This window comes from Choloepus didactylus, chromosome 4 (assembly GCF_015220235.1).
Source record: "Choloepus didactylus isolate mChoDid1 chromosome 4, mChoDid1.pri, whole genome shotgun sequence".
Classification (NCBI taxonomy): domain Eukaryota; kingdom Metazoa; phylum Chordata; class Mammalia; order Pilosa; family Megalonychidae; genus Choloepus; species Choloepus didactylus.
The window spans coordinates 42,023,406-42,033,416 of NC_051310.1; the positions used below are offsets into that span (position 1 = coordinate 42,023,406).

General features: G+C 46.0%; 1 protein-coding gene across 1 annotated transcript; it reads left to right on the forward strand.

The window, feature by feature from the left end:
- The first annotated feature begins 8,110 nt into the window (after positions 1 to 8,110).
- On the forward strand, positions 8,111 to 9,268 carry LOC119533184 (dnaJ homolog subfamily A member 1-like). Its single transcript, XM_037835290.1, has 2 exons — positions 8,111 to 8,384; positions 8,949 to 9,268. The coding sequence occupies exons 1-2, from the start codon at positions 8,111 to 8,113 to the stop codon at positions 9,266 to 9,268; spliced, it is 594 nt and encodes a 197-aa protein (XP_037691218.1).
- The last annotated feature ends 743 nt before the right edge of the window (positions 9,269 to 10,011 follow it).

Genomic DNA, 10,011 nt, shown 5'->3' on the forward strand with positions numbered 1-10,011 from the left:
AGAAAATACCTTTCCCAATCTTTACAGATTGTCTGTGTGTGAGTGCTCTCTTTCAGAGCTTTTCCAGCCTAACAATGAGTCAAAAGAACAGCCTGAAGCAAAAGTGTAGGGTCCTCTCCAGTCTTTTCTGAACATGTGTCTTGTCCCGGGCTTGCCTGTATAGCCTTATTAAACCTCCCTCTTATGCAGATTTTCTGAATGTTCCTCTTCCCCACAGGAAATTCACAGTCTTTCTTCCCAATTCTGGGCACTCTATTGTATGATTTAAAACTGATAATCCTTTGTCTCAAGCAACTGAAGTTTGATTTTTTTCTTATGGGGTTTTAGCTGCCCTCTGAGTCACTTCCACATCCAGAGGAAGTTCTGGGACTGGCAACACAGAGGTGAGTATCCTAGCTGCCACCAGATGGATTGGTACACTTACATGTGCACGAGGGATATTTCCCTCCAGAACCAGGACCAGGGACCCACACTGAGAGCACAGGCTAGCGTCACACCAATAAAGGCACCACGAGGTTTTCCTATTGTTTTTAAGTTGCCTTTTTCTTGATTTTGCCTTTGCTCAGTTACTGCAACCCTTTAACTTTTTTTTGTTTTTCCTGGAGCTCTGAGAAAGATGGTTGTGCCAGTTTTTGCTTGTTATTCAAAAATTCTTTGAGGGGATAAAATCCAGGAGTACCTCACTCCACCATCTTGGTGACGTCAGTGGCTCAACCTAGATTATTGTCACTAATAAACAACCTGAGCCTCAATTCTCCTTCCTCTGGGATAATAGTACCTATTCACATGGTTATGGTGAAGATTTAAATGAGAGAATATGTGTGAAGCTCTTAGCTCAACGATGGCTCATGGTAGGAGCTCACAATATGTGAGATTCTTGCCCACCCCTAACAAAGGCAGATAAGGCCACCTGACCACACCTTCCCATGGGCCTCAGGGGCATAGCGATGAGGTCAATACCTCCTCATGGAAGCAGACACACAATGCTTATTAAGCAACACGTATTATGAGTTCTGTCTCTCCACACTTCCCAGTTCTTTTCACATAAATCCCGGGGCAGTAATTTAGGGCTGGTGAGAGATGTGGTACTGACAGTCCCTGACATCCACCATCCATTTGCAACAAGCTGTGGCAACTCTACTTTCCCTCTACTTTCCCATACCATGGCCACCAACGGGCCTCCGCCCTGCTGGAGGGAGAACTGAATGCGGGGTTGGGGGGCTGGAGAGAGAGGCTTCCTGCCTCATTTGCTATGAACTGTCCCCTCGGCACCAAAAAGCACAAATGAAACAATATTCGGGAATATCAGCATTGGGTAGAGCCTCTGAAAGTCCATGCCTTGGCTTGAATAAAAACAAAACAAACTCTGGAGGTGTGGGTGCTTTTTTTTTTTTTTTAAGTAAAGTTGAATGAGTTGGCGGTGGTGCCAGGAGCAAAACATGAAGCCTTAATAGGGAAAAACGTAAGCTCAGTGAAAAGAATGTCTCCCTTGTTAATAATGGCCTGGGTTCGTCCGAGGCCTGGTTCTATGTGGGGGCTCCTGCAACCAAGCTCAAACTTTTAACAGCATTTTAAAAAGCAATTTCATGAATCCCACAGAGAAGGAGAGGAGATGTTAAAGAGCCCTTAGAAATTTATATCAGGACTATAGCAGTCTTTTCCAGAGACAGACTTGAGACTGCTAATCCAGACACCTTCCCCATCCATAACCCCCTACCCCCCACTCACACCCAAGCAGTTACCGAGGAGAGGACGGGAGCAACTGGAAAATGCTTTCATCCTGACCACTGAAGACTCACAATAAATCCGGGTCCATTTTCAAAGTCTAAGCCTGGGTGCAGTGAGGCCAGGTCCTACTTGGACCCCTCTCCTGATCCTCAAGGAGCTGTAACGATGAGTAACGAGCGGTCCCAGACCATTCAGCTAAATGGATTCCATTCCCAGCACTCCATTTTATGAGAAACAGATGACTCCTTTCTCTTAAATGGCGAGCATCTCCAGAAATCCAACCTCCTTGCTTCTTTGATCCAAAGCAAACACTTCCTTTGGCTTCTGTTCTCACACCCCAGACAAGCTCACCAGGAGTGGCGCTCATGGAGAAAGGACCTGGGACTTGACTGAAAGTCAACAAACCGAGGCGTGAATTATGGCTGCAGAGTGAATTATGACTGCAGGATGGTGGGACTGGTTTCTTAACAAGTGTTCCAGACTTACACATCCAAATAAATGTCCCCTCCAAAATAGTCACCTAGAGAGACAATAGACTTATGTCAAGGGGCACATCAGTAATAAGAACATCAACATTTATTGAGCATTTGCCAAATGTCAGACACCGTGCTGAGAGCTTTATGGGTCTTATCTCATTTGACACTTGTAGCCCCATTAACAAACAAGGAAACTGAGGTTCAGAGAGATCAAGCCACATCACCACTGAGTAATAAAGTCAGGAGTCAGCCCAGGATGCCTGACTCCAAAGCCCTCCACTCTAGGGTTAGAAGGACTTTCCAAATTTGAAATGAACATCTCCCTTACAGGTCCTCATTGGTGGCCATCTACCTTCTTTCAGATTCAACCAGGGGAATCAGGAGCTTCTATATTCCTCTGTTATTTCATTGAAATCTCACCACAGTGAAGTATATGGGTGATCATCATTCCCATTTTAGAGAGGAAAGCCAGGGAAGCTCAGAAAGGTTAAGGAAATTTCTAGTAAGTGGCACTACCCGTAACTCTTGGGAGTGGGCTTGATTTTCGGGAATGTCCAAAAGCTATTTGGAACTTTACTTACAAAACTAGAGAAGTCATCCAGCTTGGCAAAATTAGGCATGCTCAACATAAATTTACACAAGACTGATTATCCTGTGTGCTTCATAGGCTGGTTGTGAAGGTGATTCCAGACAAGGCATTTCAGGAATGGTTAGAAATTTCTTCCTAGTCTGAACTCAGATCTGCCCCCTTGTAATTTGCTTCTGTGGCTCTAATTCAAATCCCTGGAGCCACATGGAACTGGCCTCATCACTGCTCATCTCCCCACCCCCACTGTCCTAACAGCTTGGTTATCTGGTTGCCAACTCTGGCAGATTAGAAGCAGCAAATTAGAAAGGACTAGCTGAGATGCACATTAGGGTCACCTGGGCAGTTTTTTGTTTGTTTTATAATCAGAAATTTATTCTCACACAGTTCTGGAGGTCAGAAGTTCAAAATCAGTTTCACTGGGCCAAATTCAAGCTGTCAGCAGGACCGTGCTCCCTCCCTGCAGAGGCTCCAGGAGGAAAGCTGACAAGGCCTGGGCTTTGCCCTCTGAGATTCCAATTTTATTGGTCTGTCTTGGGGTCTGGGCATGGTTATATTTTGCAGTTCATCAAGCGATTCTAGCGAGGAGCCAGGGTTGAGAATTTCTGTATTAGCAGAAGAGGAGAGTTTAGACGCAGAGAAGCTGAGTAATTAGCCCAAGGGATCCCAGGAACCAAAGGCCAGAGCTGGGATTCAAGCCACAGTCCACCTGACCCCTAAGCACAGTGTAAGTGCTCCGTCAACCCTTGGTGAGGGGCACACGGGAACGCCTGGCTTCCGCCTGACACATCCACCCTCCTTGACACCAGTGGTCTTCCCTGAGCTGGGAGGGATGAGAGGGCAGCAAGCTGTCCTGGAAGTCCACTCGGTCCTGCAGTTGTTGCTCGTCATCCCCAACAATGGTGGAGTCCCTGGGTGTCCGCAGGGGCAGGGCCGGGTGTGCTCTCTGGAAGGCTGGAAAGCTGGGAGCAGAAACTGTTCAGGGAGGGGCTCCTGGGCCCTGACTCTGCTTATCCCCCAGGTGAGGAAGTGGCTTTGGTGAGGTGGAGTCAAGTCCAGAACCAGGAGAGACCCGTGTTTGTGCACATTCTCTTGACTTGCCATAGATTGTTAGAAGTAAATTCTTTTGTAACCCTGATTCAAGCCCTACGATGGTGGCATAGAAAGAAATCCGACTTTCTGGTAGGTTCCTCCCTCTGAGAGACTGAGGCAGGCCCCCTTCCCTATCTCCTCGGAAATCCTGAGGGCCACAGGAAGCTGGAGGAATTACACTTGCCTCAGTTTCCAGTTTGCTTCTGATGAGATTCTGAATCCTTGTCTAATTTAATTTCCTCTCACCTTACAGGGATTGTGTGTGCATGTGTGTAAGTTTTAGCACCCACAACATTTTTACTGGGACTTGAAGGGCAGGGCCTCCTGGCCAGGGAACTTTCTTGCCCTATAGGTCAAGACAGGGAAGGGACGGGAGTGTCTCCACCGTGGCTCCCCAGTGGGCACCAGGCCTGGGCTCCTTCCCTCTTTCTGGGTAGTCCTATATTTCAGCCTCTCCAGTTGTCTTTTTTCTCCAGACCAAAGTTCCCCCAGATGCTCCGGTCCTGGTTGCTGGTTCTCAGTTAACTTTCCACTGTTGTTATCCTGGGTGGCATCTCCCCTCAAAGGCCACACTCCAGAATTCCCAGTCTCCTCTCGCTTTCCCCTTCCATGCTGTTTTCTTCTCCGTACCCTACCGAGACTCAGCTCAAGGGCCTAACTTACCTTGGAAACCAGGAGGGAATTTCAGGCCAAGAATAAAGCACAGTTGTGGTGAGTAACTCAACTGACTACCATCTTCGCAGTTTACAAGTGCTCCCACATTTGGCCCATCCTCAAAATAATTTTACCTTGTAGTTATCACTAATATCTGCATTTTACAAATAAGGGAAATGTCTCTGAGTCAGGGCCTCCACATAGGTAGCAGCCCTGAAAGAGGTTCTGTGACCTGCTCAAGGTCAACATCAGTGTCATTGGTGGCTCAGGGATGTGGAGGCAGGTGTAATTCCATTACATCATGTTGTCTCTTCTAGGATTTCCCTCCATTGCCGCTTTCTCAAGCACAGGATTCTCCTTGAGACCCCAAACCTTGGGGGGCTACTCAGGTCTCTCAAGCCCCCAAGGAACCTGAGAAAGCTGGGTTTTCTCTTCAGGGCCCCAAGTTCTTCCCAATTTGTCTCTGGACTACAGTTGCTCTCCTGATGATGGGCCATCAACACACGTTCAGGCAGGCGCTGCCCAGCCCATCTCTAGCTGCCCCTGCTGGATTTCGCTCACTCTAGCTCGCCTCTCCTTTTTTCCTTCCTTTTGCCCCATGTTTTTGTTTATTCTGTAGCTCACCTTGTCCAGGTGGACGCTCTGTCTCCACTCCCCTTCCTTATCTGGGCCAGCATATGCCTGGATCTAGGATCTAGGGTCCTTCCCCGATTCTTTTACAGGTAGTCAGGCAAATCGACATTTAATACAGTCACTGGCCTTCCTGGGCTCTGCAGTTACTTTCACTTAAAACAGTTGAAAATATTTAAGAACTCACATCATTTCAATTTGTCATCCAGCCATAATCATTGTTTTGGAGACAAGGCTATATTTCCTGGAAACTGTGTCATTTTAATCTCCATTTCTCTCCGCATCTCCTTGCAGCATTCCTCTCTCACTCCAGATAATCTCCTTGTGCATGTAGGATTATTTCCAAAACAATTCAGGGAAGAATATTCGGTTGGCCCACACATCTTGCCCTGCTGTGTCTCCCAAAATGTTTTAGAGATACCTACGGCATAGGTTAGAGGCTTGGCCAAGGCTGGTAGTTCTGTAACAGCAAACATATTCTGATTTTTAGGTGGTGGAAAAGAAGGAAGGAAGGAAAGGAAGGTAGGAAGAAAGGAACAGAGAAGGGAAGGAAGAAAGAGAAAGAAAGGAAGGAAGAAGGAAGAAAAGAAGGAAGGAAGAAAAAAAGAAAGGAAGAAAGAAAGAGGAAGGAAAGAAAGCAGGCAAGAAAGAAACCAATAGCAACCCCAACAACCACGTACATTAATGGTAATAATTCTGCAAGAACACCTTGTATTTGCAGATCACGCTCCTCTGGCCAGCGAGGAACAGGAATGACCAACAATCACAGCAAGTCACACACCAACTACAAAATTATATTTACTCATTTCTTTTCTACTCTTAGTATTTGAAAACACTTCAATACATTCAGTGTTAATAATTCTTCTTCCTCCGGAGTACACAGAGAAACCAGTCAGTGAAGGGATTTGCTCGGGCTCAGAGGCCAGGGTGGGAGAGAAAGAAGGTCTTTGACACATGGACAAGCTTCTCCTCAAGGCAACTCTTGGTTGGTAACCGGGTAACATGGTCCTAAGCTGTGCCAAAGCAGAGCTGGAGGGAATATGGAGGAGGACTTTCCAGAAGGCACGATCATGGAAGAGGGATTTGAAGAAAAGTCTCATGGGAGGGTGTACCAGGCGGGCCATGAGGTAATGTTCCCAGAGTACTTTGAGACCCCTGGAGAAAGGACCATTTAACCAGGAGTTATTGTGCTGGCTATTACTATGTCTGTAATAACAACCATAACTATGGATGCTGCAAAGCTCAGCCCTGGGGCTCCTGTTGCCTAATGCACTTTTTTTTTTAAATAGGAGTTGGAGGCGGAAATGAGCTGATGAAGTTTGTTGTTGATCCAAACACGTTTCAGCTGGCCGAGGCAGTGAGACACTCCAGATGGAGCTAATCTCCTTTGGGTCCCAGGCAAGGATGGCAGATAAAATTTAACTTGAACACATGGAACGAACACTGCTCTAGCTTCTTCTAAGTAATTCAGGGCTCAGGATGGAGCTCGGAGAGGCTGGGCCGGCCACGGAAAGTGGGCAGTCAGCTCGGGACAGTGGCCATCCTTGGTCAGGAGGCCAAGCAGTGTGCCTGCTGTAGAGGGACCTTGGGCTCTGGCCTTCTGCTCAGCTGCAGGACCCTAGGGGTGCTCCTTTCTGTCTGGAATCATTTCAAATCCCATCTGGTTTTGCTTGGTGGGATCTTAGCAATTTTACCCCATCATGTTACACAAAGAAAAGGAGGCCCTGAGAAGTGGAATGACCTGACCAGGGTCAGCCAGTTAGATGGAGGCTGAGCTGGGACCAGAAGCTGGGGCCTTTGTCTTCCAACTGGACTATTTGCACTCTGTCTTGTCTGCAGGCCTCCCACCCATCCAGCCCTCACCCAACCTGAGGCAGGTAAGCAGCAGCCTCACAGCCTCCAGCAGGGAATGGTGGAGGGTGGGAGCTGGGGACCACCCAGTTCTCAATTCACTCCTTCACTCCATTGGTGCCTTCAAACAAATACTTACTGAGCACTTACTATCTGCCATGCAAGCCACGCATGGAAGATAAGGGTATGGGGTCTGGAGTCAGACCTTGGTCATTTAATTTCTCTGTGCCTTTCCAGATGGGCATCTGGAAAATGGGCAACCCTAAACCCTATGCCTAACATATATAATAAGTGCTCCATGGAAGGTGGCTATGCTAGATGCAGGCCAGGACCACAAGAAGTTCATGGTCTCTCAGGGGAGCCAGATTCAACGACTATAATCAGTGCATATAAACAAAGTGGGTTGGCAGCAGAGGAAGAAATAGCTAACTCTAACTAGGGCATAGCAATATTTGCTCTGCCACTTACCAGCTGGAAGAACATAAGCAAGTCCCTTAATCTCTCTGGAGGAGACTGATTTTCCTTATCTGTAAAATGTGGATAATATAAATAACCCAGAAATTCATGGTTATGAATTTATGAATTGGAGATAAGTATGAAGCACCTGATGCTCAGCAGGCCATCAATAAAGCAGTATCATTATTTTGGGCTGGAACCAGGCTCTGGTGAGCCTTGCGCCCATGCGAAGAAGTCTGGGTCTTTGGAAAATGGGGGCCTTTGGAGGTTTTTGAACTTATGGCAGGATCAAATTGGCTTCATTAGAACTCTCTTGGCTGCTGGGTTTTTATTTACTTTTTTGTTTGGTTGAAAGCCATGTGATAACAGCAATAGCATAATAATGATAAATTCCCAAATAGCTATCAAAACCATGTTGGTTGCAAGTGATGGAAAACCAGACTCAAACCAGGTGTGATGGTTTCAAAATATGTCCCCAAATTCCTTGTTCTTCCTCCCTTCAAGAGATGGAGCCTGGCAGAACTTTCCAGAATGCTTGGTGAGAGGCAGAGGAGCGGTGGCTGCCTGAGCTGCACACAGTGTCACACTCCTTCCTGCTTCCCATCACCAGCCTCAGCCGGGTCACCACCTGTAGAAAATGGTGAAAGAAACCACTTACTGTGATGTTTTGGGGGTCAAACTCAGTGCCACCCAGGAAGAGTTGAAACTAGCCTTGAAATACCACCCTGGAGAGAAATTTAAACAGATTTCCCAAGCTTATGAAGTGCTCTCTGATGCAAAGAAAAGAGAATATGACAAAGGAGGAGAACAGGCCATCAAAGAGGGTGGAGCTGGTGAGGGCTTTGGCTCCCCCATAGACATGTTTCATATGTTTTTTGGAGGTGGTGGAAGGATGCAGAGAGAAAGGAGAGGTAAAAATGCTGTACATCAGCTCTCAGTAACCTTAGAAGATTTATATAATGGTGCAACAAGAAAACTAACTGGGCAAAAGAATGTGATTTGCAACAAATGTGAAGGCCAAGGTGGTAAGAAAGGAGCAGTCAAGTGCTGTCCCAATTGCCGAGGTACTGGAATGCAAATGAAAACTCACCAGATAGGACCTGGAATGGTTCAGCAAATTCAGTCTGTGTGCATGGAGTGCCAGGGCCATGGGGAACAGATCAGTCCTAAAGATAGATGTAAAAGTTGCAATGGAAGGAAGATAGTCTGAGAGAAGAAGATTCTAGAAGTTCATATTGACAAAGGCATGAAAGATGGCCAAAAGATAACATTCCGTGGTGAAGGAGAACAAGAGCCAGGACTGGAGCCAGGAGATATTATCATTGTTTTAGATCAGAAGGATCAGGCTGTTTTTACTCGGGGAGGAGAACACCTTTCCATGAGTATGGACACACAGCTCGCTGAAGCACTGTGCGGCTTCCAAAAGCCAATATCCACTCTTGACAACCAAACCAGAGTTATCACCTCTCGTCCAGGTCAGATTGTCAAGCATGGAGACATCCAGTGTGTGCTAAATGAAGGCTTTCCAATTTATCATAGGCCAGAGGAAAAGGGTCACCTAATCATCAAATTTAAGGTTAACTTTCCTGAGAATGGCTCCCTCTTACCTGATAAACTGTCCTTGCTGGTAAAGCTCCTAATTGAGAGGAAAGAAGTAGAAGATACTGATGAAATGGATCAGGTAGAACTGGTGGACTTTGATCCCAATCAGGAAAGACGGTGCCGTTATGGTGGAGAAGCATATGAGGATGATGAGCAACACAATGGAGGGGGTGTTCAGTGTCAAACCTCTTAGTTGGGGCTAGTGAATAACACTCGCTACAGCATTGTATATGTAGTAGTGAATAAGTGAAGGACTGTAATCATAATATGCTCACTACTTGCTATTGTTTTTGTTTTAATATTCAACTATAGTAGTTTTTTTTTAATTCAGTTTTATTGAGATATAGTCACATACCACACAATCATCCATGGTATACAATCGACTGTTCACAGTACCATCACATAGTTGTGCATTCATCACTTCAATCTATTTTTTAACATTTTCCTTATACCAGAAAGAATCAGAATCAGAATAAAAAATAAAAATAAAAAAGAACACCCATATCATCCCCCCATCCAACCCTATTTTTCGTTTAGTTTTTGTCCCCATTTACCTACTCATCCATGCATACACTGGATAAAGGGACTGCGATCCACAAGGTTTTCATAATCACACTGTTACCCCTTGTAATCTACATTGTTATACAATCATCTTCAAGAGTCAAGGCTACTGGGTTGGAGTTTGGTAGTTTCAGGTATTTACTTCTAGCTATTCCAATACATTAAAACCTAAAAAGTGTTACCTATTTACTGTGTAAGAATGTCCACCAGAGTGACCTCTTGACTCCATTCGGAATCTCTCAGCCACTGAAGCTTTATTTCGTTTCATTTCGCATCCCCCTTTTGGCAAGAAGATGTTCTCAATCCCACGATGCTGGGTCCAGATCCATCCCCGGGAGTCATATCCTGTGTTGCCAGGGAGATTTATACCCCTGG

Coding starts and splice junctions, on each gene's coding strand:
- LOC119533184 (XM_037835290.1), top strand. CDS start 8,111: ATGGTGAAAGAAACCACTTACTGTGATGTTTTGGGGGTCAAACTCAGT. Junction 8,385..8,948: donor GATGCAGAGAGAAAGGAGAG/GTAAAAATGCTG, acceptor CCTCTCGTCCAG/GTCAGATTGTCAAGCATGGA.